This window comes from Stenella coeruleoalba (assembly GCF_951394435.1).
Source record: "Stenella coeruleoalba genome assembly, chromosome: 2".
In the NCBI taxonomy this organism is placed as follows: Eukaryota; Metazoa; Chordata; class Mammalia; order Artiodactyla; family Delphinidae; genus Stenella; species Stenella coeruleoalba.
Window position 1 is genome coordinate 150,206,465 of NC_137147.1, and position 22,465 is coordinate 150,228,929.

General features: G+C 32.3%; 1 protein-coding gene across 11 annotated transcripts in view; it reads left to right on the forward strand.

Annotated features, from left to right (window-relative positions):
• The window catches only part of ZNF280D (zinc finger protein 280D), a 125,550-nt gene that overhangs the window by 94,304 nt on the left and 8,781 nt on the right, over nucleotides 1-22,465 (forward strand). For 10 of the 11 annotated variants that reach the window (XR_013827367.1, XR_013827368.1, XR_013827369.1 and 7 more), the window contains 2 exons: nucleotides 1,603-1,648; nucleotides 19,581-19,636. Coding sequence is in view for 1 of the 11 variants with exons in the window: in XM_079915171.1 (XP_079771297.1) it covers nucleotides 1,603-1,648; nucleotides 19,581-19,636 (102 nt within the window). In the remaining 10 variants the exon portion in view is untranslated. Of the gene's footprint in view, nucleotides 1-1,602; nucleotides 1,649-19,580; nucleotides 19,637-22,465 lie in introns of those variants that run through there. The other variant, XR_013827374.1, reaches the window with a different exon arrangement.

Consider the following 22,465-nt stretch of genomic DNA (forward strand, 5'->3'; position numbering starts at 1 on the left):
TTTGCCTGGTCATCAAAGAAATATGCAGTCTTGAGTTATCCTGATGGAAGATTATGCGTTTCCTGTTGACGAATTCTGGACGCTTTTCGTCGAGTGCTGCTTTCAGTTTGGTCTAATTGGGAGCAGTACTTGTTGGAATTAATCGTTTGTTTTTCCGGAAGGAGCTCATGACAGAGGACTCCCTTCCAATCCCACCATATCAACGTCACCTTCCTTGAATGAAGACCGGCCTTTAGTGTGGTTGGTGGTGGTTTATTTCGCTTGCCCCACGATCTCTTCTGTTTCACGTTATTGTACAGTATCCACTTTTCATTGCCTTTCACCATTGGTTTTAAAAACGGAACGTTTTCCTTACATTTAAGTAGCAAACTGCACGCGGAAATACGGTCAAGGTTTTTTTCGCTTATGTAGAATACAAACATCAAAGTGATGAACATGACCAAGCTGGTACAAATTATTTTCAGCGCTTGATTTGGTATTTTGAGTATGTCGGCTATTTCCCACGTGGTAAAACGTTGATTGTTCTCAATTAATGTCTTGATTTGATCGCTATCAACTTCAACTGGTCTACCCGACCGTGGAGCATCATCCAGCGAGAAATCTCCATCATGAAACTTGGCAAACCACTTTGACATGTTTAATCAGTCACAGCACCTTCTCCATACACTGCACAAATCTCTTTTTTGCGTTTCAGTTGTGTTTTTACCTTTCTTGAAATAATAAAGCATAATAAGCTGAAAATGTTGCTTTTTTTCTTCCATCTTCAATATTAAAATGGCTACACAAAAATTCACCAATTTTGATAAGTCCTTTTTTAAATGCACACTGATATGATAGCTGTCACATACAATCTAACAAAATTGTTTTGAATGAAGTTAAAGACAACTAAGTGCTAATAGAGCCATCTTAAGGAAAAAGACGAACCTTTTGGCCAACCCTATATTTTAAAAGATTTTATAGATGACATATGCCTTTGTTAATGTTGTCATAAGTTATAATTCATATTTTTTAGAAATCAGAGTTTAAAAATTTATAGTTAATATTTGAGCTATGCTTATGAAGGTTTTTAAGAGAATACATTCTTCAAAATTCTAAATTATTTCTGTAATTTTACCACCTCTAAAGTAAGTTAATTGTAATATATATTGAAATGACATTACCATTTGAACTTTACAATAGGTAAAATATTTATTTTCTCACACTTTTTGAGTCCTATAGTAGTAAATACTGGTGCATATTATATATATTAAGCATATAACCTGCTTTCATTTTTTTAAAGGGTAATTCTTTTTTTGAAACAGTTATACTAATGTGTTATGTCTTTTTTAAAAATTGTACTTAACATAGAGAACATTTGTTAAGTGCTCTTGTTTTTAGAGAAGAGGAAATACATGTCTGTATTCATTTATTTAGAGCATATATTGAATCTACTGTTTATTCTCATGCATTTTATTTTTCCCTTAAAATATTTACAGAGATCATTTACTATTATAGTATAAATGTGCATTAATTTAAATTATTTTAAGCATGCAAAAAACAACTGTTTCATATTTTTTATTGTAAAATTAAAATTAAATACTCAATACTTATTTTGTTTTCAAGATTAAAAAATGAAGCTCCCACTAAGGAACAAGAACCTGTGTCTGAGGTAAATTATGTTATATTTGATATCTCTTAAAGATTTACACATTTGAAAGTATTGTGCATGTGATTTTTAAAACACTTCAACTCAATGTGTGTACATCACTAACAATTATTGGTATGTTATCAGAAAGAAAAAACTTGAGATTTTTTGTTTTCATTATATATAAAAATATTTAACCCTCAGTAAAATTGTAAAGTGTTTTATTTTGACAAAGGCATTATTATATTTCACTTGCCTGTTATTTAGTTCAACTAATAATTAATGGAGATAAATTTATGACTTAAAAATTATGAAATTATTAAAATATCAAACATTTGACACATTGGAAAATTAATCTTTTTAGAAGACTCAAAAAGATTTAAATAATTTTTAAAATAGAAATATTTTGAATATATATTAAATACATTTTAGCTATCTTAAACAGGCAGTCTGAATATAACACTCAGGGTTATCATATAAATGTTACGTACTGGGCAGTCTAATGTATGAGTATAGAAATAATTTTGCTTCTATACGTGTTTTCTTGGTGTCAGTTTTTGAAATATTGCTTAATGTTACTTGTCTCTTTCTGAGTATAATGAAGTGAGGCAGGTTCAGCATTTCTATTTTGTAGAGTGAATAAGTGAAACCTAGACAGTATCAGCCTTCTCCCAAGTGGCTTTCTTTTATCCCACGGAAAGTTTTCATTTGTTTGACATGTTTTTCCTACAAATAAATGTCTTTACTAGATATAGGATTTCTTGGTTATCTGTTTATTCTTGAGTGAGTTTTGGTGTTTGTGGTTTTTGAGGAATCGGTACATTTTATCTATAATGTTGAATTTATATGTAAACAGTTGTTTGTTGTATTCCCTTATCTTTTAATGCCTGTGGGGTCTGCAGTGATAATCCTCTCTTTTATTTCTAATATCAATAGTTTGTGTGTTCTTTTTGTTTCTAATGTTGTCATATATTTTACTTTTAAGTAGGTTATAAAGACAGAATACAGTGTTACCATTTTTACTTTAAATCGTCTTTTAGAGCAATTAAATACTTAAAAAATTTTGTATTCACCTTCATTTTTTTCCATTTCTAGTGTTCATTTCTTTATGTAGCTCTTGGTTTCTTTCTAATATCACATTCCTTTTGCCTAAACAACTTCCTTTGAAATATGTCATACTGCATATCTACTGGTGATTACTTCTTCCATGCTTTTTTCCTTCAAAAAAAATCTTTATTTTTCATTTTTGAAAGTAAGTTTTTGGTGAGTATAGAATTCTGGGTTAACTGTTTTCTTTCAGCATTTAAAGAAATCATTTTATTGTCTCTTGGCATGCATATTTTCTGATGTGATGTCTTACTGTAATTTTTATCTTTGTTTCTATATATGTATGTAATGTGTCAATTTTCTTTGGCTGCCCTCAAGATTTTGTCTTTATCTTTAGTTCTTATCAGTTTGAACATGATGTGTCTAAGTCTGGTTTGCTCAGTTGTTTATTTATATGTTTATGTATTTATTTTTGGCATTTGTCCTGATCAGTATTCTCTGACTTGTCCTGTATCTTCTACTTCTGGAGTTTCAATTTCACATATGTTATACCATTTGATATTAATCCCTGTTCTTAGATGCCCTGTTCTAGTCTCCCCATCCCCTCCTCCCCGCCTCCCACCACACTTTTTTTTCTTAGTGTTTCAGTTTGGGTAATTTTTATCTATTGACCTATTTACAGATTCATTTTTCAGCTGTGTAAGGTCTACTGTTGAACCCATCAAAAACATTTTTCATTTCTGTGATTGTGGTTTGTTTGGGGTTTTTTTCCTAGCATTTGCATTGATTCTTACAGTTTCTGATCTTTGATAAAATTCCTATCTGGTCATGCATGTTGTCCTCCTTTTTCTACCAAAGCATTTAACATATTAATTATAGTAATTTAAATTTTTCTGTCTGATAGTTCCAACAGCTGGGTTGTGTCTAAGTCTGGTTCTGCTAATTGCTTTATCTTCTGACAGTGTACTTTTGGTTTTTTTCCTTTGCTTTTTCTGTGTATGTTTGGTTGAAAGCAAGACATAATGTGTACGACTGAGATAAATAGTATTTATATCTGAAAATGAGCATGATTTTTCTCATGTTGGGCCATTAGTGTGGGATTTGGTCTACCTAGTAGTGAGTTGACTTGGGTTGTTGTTTTTTTTGTGTGTGTGTTACGGGGGCCTCTCACTGTTGTGGCCTCTCCCGTTGCGGAGCACAGGCTCTGGACGCGCAGGCTCAGCGGCCATGGCTCACGGGCCCAGCTGCTCCGCGGCATGTGGAATCTTCCCGGACCGGGGCACGAATCCATGTCCCCTGCATCGGCAGGCGGAGTCTCAACCACTGCGCCACCAGGGAAGGCCAGGGTTTTGTTATTTTTATCACTATGGTTACCCTCCATATACTGCCAAGTTCAATTCTTGTAGTATTTCCTTGCGCTTAGGGTGGAAGTTATATTACTGGAGGTTTTTTCCTCAGTATCATTGCTCCACACTCAGTTTTAGCCTTTCCTTGTGAGACTGAGCCACAGAGGTTGTCTCTCTCTCTCTACACTCTTACCTTTCTTCCAGCAGTACTGCTGTTGCTTGTTATTTGATGTTTGCTAGCCCAGTGGTGGGTGCTGGGGATTGCTGTGATGTTCTCTGTTGTTCTCAGGCTCTCAAGCTGTCTCTGTGTCTCTGGGTCTTGAGAATAGAAACGTTTTCTTCCATCACCCAGTTGGCCCTGGGGACAACAGGGTTTGCCTGTCTTCTTTCCAAATACATAAAAGCATGGACATGAAGAACACTTACGAATTCATCATTTCATAATATCATCCACTGATTCTTTCCTGATGCATTCATACTTGAATAAATCATCAAACTCTTACTTTCCTTTGATTGCCCTGTTGCATCTGTGTCAAGTAAAACCAACCTTTTCTTACATAAACCAACTTTCTTAAGTTTATTTTTTGTTAAAAGAAAAAAAGCTTATGCTAAAAATTTAGTAGGCCATAAGCAGAGTTAAAGGAAGCCATATTGAATGGAAGACCACATAGAACAGTTTTGGTCTGGTACTTCTTTCAAATATATGTGGTGTGGATAGTCCCTCGAATAGACCCAGGTGTTTAAGTACACATGTGAGATGGTGGATAGCTTGAATTATTCTTCAAGATTTTGATCAGATGGCTTGTAGTGGAATCAGTGTTGTACCCCAATAATATTTTCCTGTTGTCACTTTTTCATTTGTATAGTTTTACATTTCCTCTTTCAAAATTAATTCCTTTCATATGCTAGATTGTATTTGGAATTCATATTATATGGTGAGTTTCTAAAACAATCTCTGTTCTGCTACCATGTATATTCTATACACTGCAACATTTTACTGCTTTTATATCCTAACTATATATATATATATATATACCATAACTCTTCTCCTCTAGTCTGATGGTTAGTGTAGTTTCATTATAACTAAGTAGAGAGGTAAGAGAGAGAAGGTGGGTACAGATGCCTTTCTCTTTTGTTGCTTCCTTCAAGGCTATTAGGAAACACTTGATAGCATGTTCCAGGAATCTTTATATTGGGAACAAAGATTAATAAAATTATTTGTCTATCCCCAAGGTGTTCAAAATCTAGTAGGAAAATTAGACATGAAAGAATTGTAATCCAGTAAGATAACTACCATATTCCAAGCATATCAGGTATGGTAGGTACACACAAGAGTCCTCTCAGGGTGACTTTCTGGTGTTTTTTCTCTCTCTTTTTAAAAATATTCTTTTCTCAATTCAAACATACACATAATATACAAAATAGAGGTCCCCTGTGATTTCACTAATGAAATGGCAAATTAACCCTATAGCCTATTTCTGTAAGACTACTTGGGGCTATCCATAAAGAATTTCTAAGGTTTTTGTTTTTCTTTTTTGTTCTGTTTTTATTGCTTTTTGCTTTGTAACTTTTTCAGACACTTGAGAGTTTCAGACTTTGTAAAATTACTTTTTATTTTTATCGAATTAAAAGTTAAAAATTTGTGTGGCTAGTTTATCATAAAAATAGTAACTCATCTCTCTCACCCTTTTCCATCCAACTCTTCAGAGGTAGCTATTTTCAACTCTTTTAGCTATTTGATGAAATATTTATCTCCATATTTCTAAATAATGTAACCATATTTTTGTTTGTCTTTTTTTCAACTAGGACTTACTGTTACAGTAATTAAGAATTTGCTTCTCTAGACCACCATCCCTACTTTCCTTTATCCCCCCAACCCCAGCATCCCAGCCGGGGCCAGAATTAGAATGAGGCAAGTGAGACCTCACCTCTGGCAAAAAATTCAAGGGAGCTACAAAAAATTCAATAATCAGATAAATATTTTGTTTTAATATGTTTAAGAATAAAAATTAATGAAGAGTAATACATAATGAACATAATTTCAAAATTGTAATTAAAGGCAGCATCCAGCCTTGCACTTTTATGACCCTGAGAGTCAATGCACATGGGGGACACAAGAACAACAAGGTCTCACTTCTGCTTTTTTGATGGTCCTTGTTCAGTCATGAGGGAAGGTGACAAGTTGTTTTCATTGTTTGTAGCTTTACATGGTACTGCTAAGTAAAAGGTAAACTTTTTTTTAATTAAAAATACATGTTTATATGATTTTTTTAACAATATTATTAAGGGTACTAAGGTAAGTAATACAAATTTTATTTATTAATATATTTGACCTTTCATAAATAAATTTGATGAAATGTGAAAATTTTCTGAAAAAGTATTTTCTTACCAGGAAACTTTATACTTTCTTCACTTAAAACAGTGATAATTTACTGTTACTCACTTGTTTATATAAAAAATATTTTTCACTACTTTTTTTTCACCCCATTGGTCTGGAAACCTGGTATGTAGTTTTCTGTTGTTTGTAATTATTGATTTTTGTATTTTTCATATAAATGTTTATGGAGACCTGTTAAATATTATAATTTATATGAACTAATTCATATAAATTAATTATTATATTTAACTGAATGTATTAATTAAAAATAAATATATTTAAAATTTATACTAAAATTCTTAAAAATAAATATGGCATTTAAAAACTCAAGTGATCCATTGTTTAGAAAAAGAAGAAAAATGCATGCATCAAGAAATTGATCAAAATTATAGGGCACAGTAACAGGTTTGGTAGAAAAAAATATTCCAGCTACTTAAAATGAAATCTCTAACACTGACACTATTAGAATAGAATTACTATGAAATATAGAGTTAAATAAAGAATTTTCTTTGAATTGTGCAAAAAAGATAAGATAATGGCATGTTAGAAATTTCAGAAGCTAGTGAATATAAGCATGTGCAAGAAAATAGAAGATGCTATTTGAATTAAATATTTAATTCTTCATCATGGTCACCTGTTTCTAATAAAGTAAAATGATTTTAATAGAGCAGGGGACCATCCAAGAACAAGATGCAGATTGTAGAGTATGTGTTTCACATGGTGGGCAAAGATTTTCAAAAGATGGGTCTTTTAAAAAATTGTCTAGTGGTGAGTTAATTCATTGTGACTGGCTCATTTATTCCAAAGAATCTTTGTCTTTAGTTTGTGTTTCCTGTGCATTCTTTTTAGCAAAAATTACAACAGAATCAAATATTTGCAACTCAAAAAGTGGTTTCAAAGATTGGAAAAATTTAAACAGAATTTGTGATAATGAAAAAATCATATTTCATCATGATGATTTTTTTAAATGGAAGTGTTTTTTAATGTATATTTAGACTGATAGTTTAATAGATGATGTTTTACAGAATGTGATAAAATATGTGTGAGTGACTTTACATATTGTATGTTTCGTGCAAAAATAATTTATTTCTCCAAGCACAAGAAATTATTGGAAGCTCAGATGCTGGAATGTTCTAAATTCAGTTGAACTAAGGACATTAAAATCATACAGCTAATGATTATAAATATATGTTTCATTTGTGTAGTAAAATTCAAAGCAAATATATGATGTTATTAGGAAATCATGTTAAATCTGAAATACTAAGAAGAATAAAAGAAGCAAAATAATTTTTCTTACTTTTTGATTATAAACCAGATATAGTACATCATGAATTAATGTTTATGATTACTAGGTATATTTACATTAAGAATGATGTCATTGCAAGAGAAGAAAGTTTTGACTTAATTGCAACAAAATGAAAAACTGGATTAATTATATCTCATTAAAGCTGTTATTTAAAAAAAAAAACTAGATATGGTCTAGCTTATCACATTATCAGTAAGTTAGCAAGAGTTGATGCTTATGTAAGAAAATTGTCCTGGCCAGGATATGATAATGGAATAGATAAGGCACATGTATACAAGTGTGTATAAGCCAGTATTTCTCCCCCAAAATAATTATGCCAAATTTATGCCTTGCCCAGCTCATAATCATAATTTAATACAAAGAATGCTGCATTTGTGAATTCAAATATGATCATCTTTTTTTTAGTATTGTACAAAGGATACATATTTTAGGACTGGGGTAATACAGTGAGCAGATGGAATATTCTTGTCAATTCTGAAAACAACATTAAAATCACAGATACCTGATGGGCATCAAGATTAAATGCAATCAAGATACTTGATACTTTGCACACAAATTAGAGATGTGTATCAGATATGAAAAGATATATCAAATGTCAGAATACATTATATTGAGATCAAAAGCATCTTGTTACAAGAATATTACAGATTTTTACACATTATCTATATGGGATGGTATTTTGAACAAAGTGGCAAAAGTTTAATAAAGCTTTACAGTTAGAAAGCATGACCATATATAAAGTTCTGTGCTTAATAAAAATCCTATTCCTTTCCTTACCACAAATGAAAGTAATTTTGAAAGTGTGTTCAGTGAATGTAAATCTTGAGCAAGAGATGTGAATATTCTTCCTGAATTTGAAAATAAGTGAAAAAGAAATTGGAAATGCATGAATCACTAAGTGAGAGTATTGATAATTATGGGAAAAGTGCTGATCAAGTAGACATTAGGTTATAAATGACCTAACTTCATATTTGAAACAGGTATATGAAAAATTAAATGAAATCTCTTCAGATTTTGAACTTTTAAACTGGAGAAAAGTTATTTTCTATAGATTACATCTGATTTACAAAAAGCAGCTACTGACCCAGTTCTTAAATATTTTGACAATTTAAATGCTATAGAAATTTCATGTGGAATTGTTTAAAGCAATATACAATATTAATAAATTGTGATATAATGTAAGCCTTATACTTGGGTCTTCTAAAACTGATTAACAAAGTGGTGTTCAAAATTTTAAAACAATACCAGCCACAGTAGCATCCTGCAAAAGACGTTTCAGTAAGCTGAAGTTAATTTTAAATTATTTAGAATTGTCACTTGGTCAAGAGAAATTGCCAAGCATGGCAGTTTACTTATTTGAAACAAGATAAGAAAAGAATTAGACTTTGAAAATGTTATTGATGTGCTTGCTTCCACTAAAGCCAGAAAAGTAAAATGATAATAAATTCTGGTTTTGGTAGGCATAAAATGTTTAAACTTCAACTACTATTGTGAGTTTAATATATCTACTTTTCAATATTTTAAAACTACTTTAATGTTCTGGGGGAAAAAACTTTAAAAAATATACAGAGAGGAGAGTTGTGGGAAGATGGCACTGTAGGAAGTACCAGGAATCTGGCTCCCCACCTAGACAGCAATTGCACAGATTGAATCTATCTGATATAACTATTTTGAAGCTCTAAAGTCTGTTGAAGGCTTGCAACTTCCAGGCGAAGACTTGGAGAGTGAATTGCAGTTAATTTCCATCAATTTAAGCCCTTAGCACTGTAGCAGCCATATGGCAGGCAGCCGTGCACATGTTCCTGGAGCAGCTTGCACACAACTTATGGGAGCCAGAGTGGGCAAAAAAGACCTTGTCCTCCAGATACTGGGAATCTGATTGCTGCTTCTTATCAAGGAGTTGCAGACAAAGAAGTGGGCACATTATTGTTGCACCTCTCCCCCATTGTTGCAAGCCCCTTCCCCTCCAGCTGAAGTGACTTCCAAGGAATTTAAGTGGACAGCCCTTTTTCTCCCTTCATTTTTCACTTTTCCCCCTTTCAGGAGTCAGATGTTAAAAAGACTAGGACATTCAAAAACAACTGTGTATGTGGGTAAAATTAGAAAGAGATTGCATATGCCCAGGGAAAGGCTCAGAAAAGACATACAAAGACCTTAACTTTACACCTCAGGGTGATTTGGGAACAGAGACAGCCTACAACAATAAAAATTAAAATTAAAATAAAACAGGCAAATGCTGGGCAAGGGGAATAATCTGATTCCCAGAGTTACTACATTATTAGACTCAACTGTCCAGTGTTCAACAAAAAATCACAAGGTATACAAAGAAACAGGCAAGTATGGCCCATTCAAAACAAAAAAATATCAACAGAAACTTTTCCTGAAAAAGACATAATGGCAGATATACTAGACAAAGAATTTAAAACAACTGTCTTAAAGATGCCCAGAGAACAAAAGGAATGTGTGGAGAAAGTCAAGAAAACAGTATGTGAACAAAGTGGAAATATAAATAAAGGGATAGAAAACCTAAAAGAAACCAAAAAGAAATTCTGGAGATGAAAAGTGCAATAACTGAAGATGAAAAATTCACTAGAGGGATTCAAAGGCAGATTTGAGCAGACAGAAGAAAGAATTGGCCAACTTGAAGATAAGACAATAGAAATTATTGAGTTTGAGGCACAGAAAGAAAACAGATTGAAGAAAAGTGAACAGAACCTAAGGGAGCTTTAGGACACCGTTAAGTAGTCCAACATTTGCATCATGAGAGTCCCAGAAGGAAAAGAGAGAATATTTGAAGAAGTAATGACTGCAGACTTCCAAAATTTGATGAAATACATGAATGTAAACATTCAGAAAGCACAATGGATTCCAAGTAAGATGAACTCAAAGAGACCCACACTAAGACATGTTATAATTAAACTTCCAAAAGGTAAGGAGAATCTTGAAAGCAGCAAAGAGAATTGAATCATCACATACAAGGGATTCTCAATAAAATTATCCACAGACTTCTCATCAGGAACTTTGGAAGCCAACAGGCAGTGGGTCAGTATATACAAAGTGCTAAAAAGAAAACCTCAAGAATCCTCTATCCAGCAATTCTGTCACTCAAAAGTTAGAAATTAAGACATTCTCACGTAAACAAAACTGAGAGAGTTCTTGACCACTAGATCGGCCCTGCCAGAAGTGCTCAAGGGAGTCCTGCACGGTGAAATGAAAGGACAGTACATGACAACTCAAAGCTCTGTGGCAAAATAAAGATCTCAATAAAGGTAAGTGCATGGGAAATTATAAAAGCTAGTATTTTGTAACAGTGATTTGTAGCTGTACTTTTTGTTTTCTACATGAGTTAAGAGATGAATGCATTTAAAGAAAAAAGACAATTTTTTAGTGTAAAATTCAGTATCTCTAACTTTCGTTTGTAACGTCTAATTTTGTTTCCTGCATAATTTAGGTGACTAATGCATTTAGTTTATATCTAGGTATACAATGAATAAAGATGTAATTTTCTGACATCAGCAACCAAAAAGAATGGGGATAGAACTATAAAGGAACAGAGTTTTGGTATGTTATTGAAATTAGCTGCTATAAATTCAGATTAGAGGGTTATAACTTTAGGATATTACATGTAATCCTCAAAGTAACCATAAAGAAAATAGCTATAGAATATACACAAGGGGAAATGAGAAAATATTTTAAACATTTCACTACAGAAAAATCAACTAAACAGAAAAGAAGTCAGTAATGAAGGAAATGAGAGCCAAAAAAAAGTAATAAGATACATAGAAAACAAATAGCCCAATGACAAAATAAGTCCCTCCTTATCAGTAATTAATCTAAATGTTAATGTATTAAACTTTCCAATCAAAGGACAGAGGTTGGCAGAATGGATAAAAAATACATGATCCAATTACATGCTGTATACAAGAGACTCACTTGAAATTCAAAGACACAAGCTGAAAGTGAAAGGATGAAAAAGATAGTCTGTGCAAATAGTAACCAAAAGAGAGTATTGATGGCTTTACTAATATCAGACAAAATAGACTTTCAATCAAAAAAGCTTACAAGAGAAAAAGGACATTATATATTAATAAAAAGTTTACTACAGCAAGAAGATATAACAATTATGAATACTTACACACCTACTGACAGACTGCCAATTTATATGAAGCAAGAACTCACAGAGTTGAAGGGAAAAATAGACAATTCTACAGTAATAGTTGGAGACTTCAGTACTCACAATAATTGATAGAATAATTAGATATAAGTAAGGAAGTAGAAGACTTAATAAACCTACTAGATTTGCAGACATACACATAACACTCTACCCAGCAACAACAGAATTCACATTCTTCTCAAGTACACATGGGATATTTTCCAGGATATACCATATAGTAAGCCACAAATTAAATCTCAGTGGATTTTAAAAGATAGATGTCATACAAAGTATCTTCTCTGATCACAGGATTAAATTAGAAATCAATAATAAAAGGAAAAATGAAAAATTCACCAGATTTTAGAAATTAAACAATACACTTTAAAACAACCAATGGATCAAAGAAGAAATCACAAGGGAAATTAGAAAATACTTAGATAAGAATGAAAAGAAAAATACAACATTCCAAAACTTCTAAAATGCAGTGAAAGTGATGCTAAAATGGAAATATATGGCTGTAAATCCTTATATTAAAAAATGAGAGATCTCAAAGCAGCAACCTAACTGTACAACTTAAGGAACTAGAAAAAGAAGGAGAAACTAAATCCAAAGCTGGCAGAAGGAAAGAAGTAAAATTAGCACAGGAATAAATGAAACAGAGAATAGAAAGCAATAGAGAAAAGTTGGTTCATTGTTAAGGTCAACAAAATTGATAAACCTTTAGCCAGAAATACTTAAAAAGAGAGAAGACTTAAATTACTAAAATCAGAAATCAAAATGGGTACATTACTACCATTTCTATAGAAATAAAAATGATCTTAAGAGAGTACTATGAACTCTGTGTCAACAAATTGGATAACCTACATGAAATGGACAAATTGCTAGAAACTCAAAACCTAGCAAGACTAAATCATGAAGAAATAGAAAATATGAGTAGATCCATAACTAGTAAGGAGATTGAATGAGTAATCAAAAATCTCTTAACAAAGAAAACCCCTTGACCTGACGACTTCTTTAGTGAATTCTAACAAACATCTAAATAAGAAGTAATACCACTTCTTTCAAACTTTTCCAAAGTTGAAGAGGAAGAAATATTTCTAAACTCATTCTGTGAGGCCAGCATTACCCTGATACCAAAGCCAGACAAAGACAATACAAGAAAAGAAAACTACAGGTAAATATCCCTTATGAACATTGATGCAAGTATCCTCAACAAAATACTAGCAAACAGAATTAAGCAATATATTAAAAGGATTATATACCATGAACAAATGGGATTCACTCCTGGAATGCAAGGCTGGTTCAATATATGAAAATTGATCAATGTAATAAGCCACCTCAATGAAAGGAAGCAACAAAAACCACATTATCACCTCAATTGATGCAGATATGGTGTTTGACAAAATTCAGCACGCTTGCATGTTAAAAATGCTCAACAACCTAGAAACAGAAGGAAACTGCTTCAACATAATAAAACCATATAAGAAAAACCCACAGCAAACATCATACTCAATGGTAAAAGACTAAAAGATTTTCCTCTAAGATTAAGAACAAAGCAAGATGTCCACTTTCACCACTTCTTTTCAACATAGTACTGGAAGTTTTAGCCAGAGCAATTAGTCAAGAAAAAGAAATAAAAGACATCTAAATTCGAAAAGCAGTAAAATTATCTCTGTTAGCAGATGATAACCATTTTATATATAGAAAACCCTAAAGATTTCATACAGAACCCTATTAGAACTTACATTAACTCAGTAAAGTAAATAGCAGGACACAAAGTCAGCACACAAAAATCAGTTGTATTTCTATACACAAGTAATGAACAATCTGAAAAGAAAATTACAAAACAATACAACTTTAATAGCATAAAAAAGAATAAAATACATAGGAATGTACTTAATCAAGAGGTAAAAGACTTCTACAAAGAAACTATAAAACTTTACTGAAAGAGATTTGAGAAGACAAAAAAAAAAATGGAAAGACAACCCATGTTCATGAATTGGAAGACTTAATGTTGTTAAAATGCCAATAGTACCCAAAACAATCTACAGATTTATTGCAATCCCTGCAAAAATCCCAAAGATATTTTTTGCAGAAATAGAAAAACTCATCCTAAAATTTATATGGAAGCTCAAGGGACTTCAAATAGCCAAAACAACTTTGAAAAAGAAGAAAAAAACTGCAGCACTCAAATGTCCTGCTTTTAAAATTTATGACAAAGCTGCAGTAAACAAAACAGTGTGGTATTGGGATAAAGACAGACCTATAGACCAAAGGAATAGAATAGAGAGCCCAGAAATAAACCTTTGTATATATGGTCAAATAATTTTTATGGGGGTGCCAAGACCGATGGGAAAAGGACAGTCTTTTTAATAAATGATGCTGGGAAAACTGGATATCCATATGCAAAAGAATTAAGTTGTACTCTTAGCCAGCACTATATACAAACATTGACTCAAAATTGATAAGGGACTTAAATGTAAGACCTAAAATAATAAAGTTCTTAGAATAAAACAAAGGACAAAAACTTCATGACATTGAAATTGATAGTGATTTTTTGGTTATTACACCAAAGGCACAGGTAATGAAAGAAAAAAATTGTACAAATTAATAATTTTGTGCATCAAATATACTATACAGTGAATAAAAAGGCAACCCATAGAATGGGAGGAAATATTTGCAAGTCATATATCTGATAAGGAATTAATATCCAGAACATATAGAGAACTCATAAAACTCAATAACAACATAAACAACCCAATTCAAAAATGCATAAATGACTTGAACAGGCATTTCTCCAAAGAAGATATACAAATGGCCAATAAACCCATAGATGTGCAACATCACTAATCATTAGAGAAATGCAAATCAGTGAGATACCACCTCACACCCATTAGGATGACTACTGTTAAAACAAAAACCAAAAAACCCACAGACACATAAAAACACACACACACACAAAACCACAAAAAACTCCAAAACCAGAAGACAGGTGTTGATGCTGATGTGGAGAAATTGAAGCTTTGTACACTGTTGCTGGTAATGTAAAATGGTACAGCCATTGTGGAAAGCAGTATGGCAGTTCCTCAAAAAAATTATATGATCCAGCAATTCCTCTTTTGGGTATACTGTACCCCAAAGACTTGAAAGCAAAGAGTTGAAGAGATATTTGTACTCCTATTTTCATAGCAGCATTATTCACAATAGCTAAAACATGGAAGTAAACCAAGTGTCCATCAATAGATGAAGGAATAAGCAAAATGTGGTATATGCATACCATGGAATATTCAGCCATAAGAAGGAAGGGGATTCTGCAATATGGATCAACTTTGAGGACATTTTGCTAGTGTAATAAGCCAGTCACAAGAAGACAGATATTATGTGATTTCATTTGTATGAGGTACTTAAACAAAATAAAAGAGAGAGTATAGTGGTGGTTGCCAGAGGCTGTGGGGAGGGGAGAATAAGGAGCTATTGTTTAATGGATGTAGAGTTCCAGTTTTACAAGATGAAAAAAGTTATGGGGATGGATGGTGGTAATGATTGCATAACAATGTGAATGTATTTAATACCAGTGAACTATACATTTAAAAACGGTTAAGATGGTAAATTTTATGTTATGTGTATTTTATCTCTTGTTTCTATATGGCTTGGCATAGCACTGATGTCAGCATAGTTAACATCACAGTTTTTGAGACCATTATGTATACTGAGCCAGGAAGTGTACTATGATTTTCTTTCCTATACTTCATTTTACTTTTCTGGGTAAAAATATATTTTTACTGATTTGTTTAGTCTTCTGTGCACCTAATGCGGTTTTTTAAAATTTGTGATGTGTTGTCTAATGTTTGGAAGTATTTTTTCTAAATGTTCACACATCAAAAAAAAAATTGTTGGAGGGCCTGGAGATCTTCTCTCCAATCTACTTTAGTTTAAACTAGTTGCTGTCTAAGCCTAATGCATAATTTGTTGTATCAGGATTTTACTTTGCCACTTTCTTGTGTTGGATATCCTGTTTCCTGAACTGTGAGTTCCTCTTTTCTTGTTTTACTCCTTATTTTGATGAAACATGTCCTCTAACAACTTCCACAGAAAGGTTGATTCTTTTTTCACTTAGTGTAAATTTAAAACTGTATTTACTCTAATGATAGTTTGGCTGAAGTACATAGAAAATATTTTTCCTATGCATATTTGAAAGTATTGTTTTCGTTAAGTCTGATGCCATTTTTGGTCCACTTTCTTTGTGTTTATGTTATTTTGTTCTTTCTGGCAACTTTAATGATTATCTCTATCTCAGGTGTTTTGAAATTTCATATGTTCACCCATCATCCTTTTTTCATTCATTATGGTAGGAATTTGATAAGCCTTTGTAATTTTGGATATTTCTGTTTGGGGGAAATTTTCTTGTTTTATTTCTTTGGTAAATTTTCACTTTTATTTTCTCTGTTCTCTCTTTTTTTTGAAACTCCTATTGATCTGACACTACTTCCTGCATCAACTCTTTTGATTGTATGGCATTTTCTTTCTTGCCTTCCATCTTTTTGTCCTTTCATTCAACCTTTCAAAAAAGATTTTCTAAATTTAATTGCTTATTTTAGTTGCCATATATTTAGTTTTGAATTGTTCTTTTTATTTGTTCTTCAGTTGTTTTGTCTTCATAGTTTTTTGTTCTTGTTTAATGTACATAACATTTCATACCTCTCCAGGGATATTAAATATATTATACATATTTATTTTGTTCCCAGCAAAGTCTCTGATGTCTCCTAGCCTCTTTCTTTATTCTCTTGTTTATTTTGATCTGTCTGATGTAAAGAATGTCTTCAGTTGTGTGGTGATCCTTGGCTGTTCATAAAAGTGAAGTGCTAAAAAGTTTATCGAAAACCCTGTGTTTGGACAGGGACAGGGCTGCCTTGCATAGCCATACAGGTTGTGCACTGCAGCACTCCACAGGGTACAACCCTGTTATATATACCCCTTAGTACTCTCAAAATGTATTGATGTTTACAGTACTAGAAATTAAAAGTATGAAATTTTTACAATACTGTTACTTAAAATGGCAAATATTTTTCTGAAAAATAACTATTTGTCAAAACAAAAGAAATCTAGTTAGAAGAATGAAATTGTTTTATGCTTTTGCATATCTCTTTAATGTCTAGTTAAATAGAAGGAAACTGGATCCTCATGTTTCTGCATTCAATCTGTTGTGATATGTTATTTTGGTTGAAATATAAGAAAAATACCCAGCCTCATCTAGTACTTTAATCTTTTCAGATAATTGTGATTATTCTTTTTTATGACATCAAAAGTAGACAAGTGAACTTTTTCTTAAAAGGTTTGTTGCAATGTGGAATCTGACTCCATATCACTGAACTTTTTGTACTCTATTACATTAAAATCTATTGGTCTGGCTTACACTTTGATTGACTCTTTTATCCATGCATGATTTTATAACAATGTGCATTTAGTCATTTGGAATATATTGGTTCACAAGTTACATAGATCTTCTAAGTGTTGACATGTTTCATTATATAATATCAGGTAATCACATTCATTAATATTAGCATTAATCTCATGAATAGTGGATACAAGTTATCCTAAAATTTAATTTTTCCTTGAATTTTATTACTGGCAACAAATACTGTCAGTTGTTTTCTTTGATGTGACATGCTCACTTTGTCAGTTTCAAAGAAAATGTCTTCTAAATACTCAAGTCTAAATATTCATAGTTTGACAGTCATTCTTTAAAATAAAAATCATGTTCCATGAAAAAAATGTGGCTAAGTTCAGCGTGCAACTCAGTCACAGACCCAAGTGTTTTTAGTGTGCAATAGCAGTGCTTTGTGCATATTTGGTATTTCATTACACAGAATATTAAAAAGACGTGCACTCAGTGATTGGTATTTAATAAAATTAATTTTACTGCTGGTGTATGCCAGTGGAGAATACAGTGACTGCTAGTACAGTTTTGGTTCTATGTCAGTGCCTTGATTTGAGTTAAGATGCCAGCATTTTTACTCACCACTGCTTTAGTACCAAGAATTTTAGCCTCACATGCCTCCTGAAAGTGTTTTGGAGGCCCCATGTGTCTGTGAACCACACTTGGAGAACTGCTGACATGGATTATATTGTGAAGGTTGCCTCATGGATTGGTGTGCTATACAGCCTGCACAGTCTGCATGGTAATTGTTTAGACTTCAACATAGGAAAATCAGTTGCTGAGCTGACTGATTCTTTGGTAGGGAGGATGCTCTCAAAGTCTTTGAGGCTGATAATTTTCTCCAAAGAGGAATCTTCTAGATTCCAGCTGCGGGTGGTGGAGTGAAGAGTGGTTCCTCTGGCTGCTAGCATTCTGGGAGCCAGGCAGAGAGATAAATGTGGGTCCCTTTTTTCAGTTTATGGACCTCTACTAAATTTTTCTGTTTTCTTTCAGTACCTCATGCCTGCCCTTTGCCATTCCTGGTGTTCACAAGTCTAGACTGTCTCCAGTTCACAGAGTTAACCTTTGGCCTAAGTGGTAGAGGAAAGGATAGGTACCTGTTGTGTGAGTTGGGGAAAGAGCATTTAGATTTCTCAGCAGTATTCATGCTTCATTTTTACCTTTTATGTACTGGATAGTATACTGAATTTCTCCAAATACCAGATCTCTTATGTTCTCTGGGAAAACTGATTCTCTTTTCCTTGCACTCCCAGCTCAGACATTTAGTTGTAACTTCCTCCACACTGTGAAGTCAATTTCGATTCCTCCAGCCACTATCCATCTAAAAATTTGTTGAAATCTCTTTGACAGTTAGTATGCTTTGATGTTTTCTTGGTCTTTATGAGTGAAAATATTTTATTTCTTTGCCCTCATTTTAGCAGGGCTTTTGGAGAGTGAGGAAATGTTACATGTATGTGATTAATACACCATATCACTTTCACAGATTTGAATCAATCACTGTTGTGGCTGAACTGGACCTAGATTTGAAACTTCACCACTTACTGTAGTATTGCCTTTGGTTTTCTACTTAACCCCCGCAGTCTTTATTCTCATTTGTAGAAATGGAGTTTATAATATCTAATATGAGGATTAAGTGATGAGATAGTGAATGTAAAGTTCTTAACATACTACCTCATGCATCATATATGCTCAATAATTTGTTATAAACTGTTAGGCTGGCCTCTGGCTTACTGAGGTTTTTGTGTATTCTTTCCTCACCAAAAAACATTTCAAATAAGCAAAAATATTTCATTTATCTATTGTTTAATATTACTTGGTTTGACAATGGAAGGGTTACCATGGCTCCAAATATAAAATCATAATTTCATAAATGTTTTATCTAAGTACCTGTATTTAATGTGTGTATAAAATACTGTGGATGATGCATTCAAATTCAAGCTGTGTTTTACTAGTTTTCTATTCAAGTAATTATAATTATGGCCCACATTTGAAAGAATCTAAGGAAAGCAGGTATTGTTATAACTGGATAACTGTTTCATGTCCTTGATTCAGAAGGTTTTGGTACACTGAAATTCTTACAAGTTTTTTAAAAAGCAATTTTTGAAATCATGCTTTTAGTTATGAGAATTATTTTAATACATACTTTAAATTGAGAAAATTTTTTTCTCTTTCTTTAGTATACTAGGTAGCACACTTAAGTTCTTTTTATCTAGAAAGTTTAGTATAATAAAAGTAGTTTACTTTAAGCTTAGTTTTGAATATAAAAGAAAATTATTATTAATAATTTCAGGAACTTGCAAGACCTAATATGGCTGAAGGAGAAACAGAAACATCAAATTCTGAAAGGTAAATATAAGGAAAAACTGAATCTCATGAAATTCATGTATATAAAATGATACTTGAGCTGTGTTATATTTCAGTTAATTGGCAAAAGGCTATTTAAATTTTGTATATGGTGTTCCTTTTAGTAATGGCTTTTAATTAAAATAAAATTTTGAAATATTAATGTAACAGAAATATACTACAGATCCTTAGTTTTGAAATCTTAAACATGTAGAATACATTTTATAAGTTGTTAAATTTTTTAAAAGTACTTACAAGTAAGTAAAATGTTAACAGATTTTAATTGCCTCTATTAAATGAAAATAGTTACAAGATGCTACAGGTTATAAGGTGGTGACGATTCTTGCAAATAGTTAATTTTAATATCTTATTTTTAAAGTATTTTCAAAAAGCTGTAAAGCTACTTCTTTGGTGGGATCCCAACATAAAAGGTTCAAAATTCAAGTATTGGTTTTTAAAAATTTAATGCTTGGGCTTTCCTGGTGGCGCAGTGGTTGAGAGTCCGCCTGCCGATGCAGGGGACACGGGTTCGAGCCCTGGTCTGGGAAGATCCCACATGCCGCGGAGCAACTGGACCCGTGAACCACAACTACTGAGCTTGCGCGTCTGGAGCCTGTGCTCTGCAACAAAAGAGGCCGCGATAGTGTGAGGCCCGTGCATCGCGATGAAGAGTGGCCCCTGCTTGCCACAATTAGAGAAAACCCTCCCACAGAAACGAAGACCCAACACAGCAAAAATTAATTAATTAATTAATTTTAAAAAAAAAACCATGCCAGGGAATCCTAAAGGCCTTCTAATTGATAATAAAGAGAACTTCTAAAAAAATAAAAATAAAAATTTAATGCTTGAGTAGAACACTGCAGAACACGAGATTTCACAATTTTTTTTTAGCAAAAGAAAATCTAACATTCTAATTAGAACTTTATTCCAGCTAAAGGTGATTTTGTCTTTTAGATTAAGTACTTTCCCCATTTCTATCTTTATGCTGTGTGTTTTGTAGTAGGCTGCTTGTTAACCTGATGAGATTGATTAATCTATTGCCTCTAAAAAGAAAATTATGGAATAAGACCTTTTGAAGATGTTTCTTAGACTTCACTAGAAAAATTATCTAGCCCTGGGACTTCCTTGATGGCCCAGTGGTTGAGACTTCACCTTCCAACGCAGGGTGGGGGTGTGTGGGTTTGATCCCTGGTGGGGGAGCTAGGATCCTACATGCCTCACTGCCAAGAAAACAAAACATAGAACAGAAGCAATGTAACAAACTCAATAAAGACTTTAAAAATAGTCCACATAAAAAAAGAAAAGAAAAGAAAAATTATCTAGCCCTTTCTTCACCTAGCATTTTTCCTAGAATTTTGGTTGGGAAAAGTTAACAAAAATTCAAATAAGGATTTAGAAAAAGCAGACTAGTCACATCCATATTTTTTAACATTTTCTGTAAATTATAGTTAGTTTAATAAGATCTGAACAAAAATAAGAATTTTATAAATTTAAATGAGGGAAATATAATTTTTTGCAGATGATGTAATTGACCTGTAAGATCCAAGAAAATGAGCTAAGAATGATTGAAATTAATCAGGGTATTAATTAAGGCAGCTTGGTATAAAATTCAGAATCTTTCCGGTATACCAATAACATGTGATTACAAAATATAATGGATAAAATTCACAGTAATAACAAGATGAGTAAAGTGCAGCATCTATTTAGAAGATTTTGAAGAAAAAAACTTACTGAGATAGAAAATAATATATTAGTAACTTACATGATAGGTCATTTCCCAAATTAGTTTATGGTTAATGAACATTTAGTTGAAAATCCAAATTGGATTTGATTTGGAAACTAGTGGTGTTTAAAGTAAGATTCATATTTTTCTACTTATTAATACCATAATTTTAAAAATCACAGCTGTGTTAGATATTAGGTTGTTTCTGTATTCGCTATTTTAAACATTGTTTTAATGAGTATCCTTGTACAATTATCTTTTACTTTTTCAAACTATTAGGGAGAAGAGTAGTAGAATGTAGGTGATTTGACCTATTAGATAATAAAGTACAATGTTAATTTCTAATTGTTAAAACTGTGTGGTATTGGCCTGTAATAGTCAAAAGACACATCAGAACAAAATAAATAGCAGAGAAACAGCCTTTTAAATATAATTTAGTAAATAATAAATGACTATCTGGTAACATTGCTTTGATATTTGGGCAGTTCATTAGGAAAAAGTCTAAATTCCAGGTGGATTAATGTAAGAACTAATATAAATGTAATCATAAAATTTCTTTTTATTAAAATAAGCATTGTTACATCTACATAAGGGACTGGAGAGCCTCTTAGAAATCTCGTGTTTCTAAGACTCACAGACATAGAAGACAAACATTATGGTTACCAAAGGGGAAAGGGGGTGGAGGAGGGATAAATTAGGAGTTTGGGATTAACATATACACCCTACTATATATAAAATAGATAAACAACAAGGTCCTACTATATAGCATAGGGAACTATATTCACTAAATAGTTTCTGTTAACACACTGGGGTAAGAGTAAACACATAGACAGGTATACACATAAGCATATATGTATGCATGTTTTATATTTACATATTTTTTTAGGCATGTGTTTATGTTTTTATAAATTAGGCTGTTAAAAAATCAATAAAATGTTTGTGAATGCTTAGTTGATTTTGCATAGGGAAAACACTCTAAGCCCAAGAGGACATATAAATCATAAAAGAGAAATAGGGTTTTTTCCACATATATTCATTCCTTATTTAAATGACTCTTACGAATTAATAAGCACACTTACATTTTAACTAAAAATAAGCAAGGGTATGAA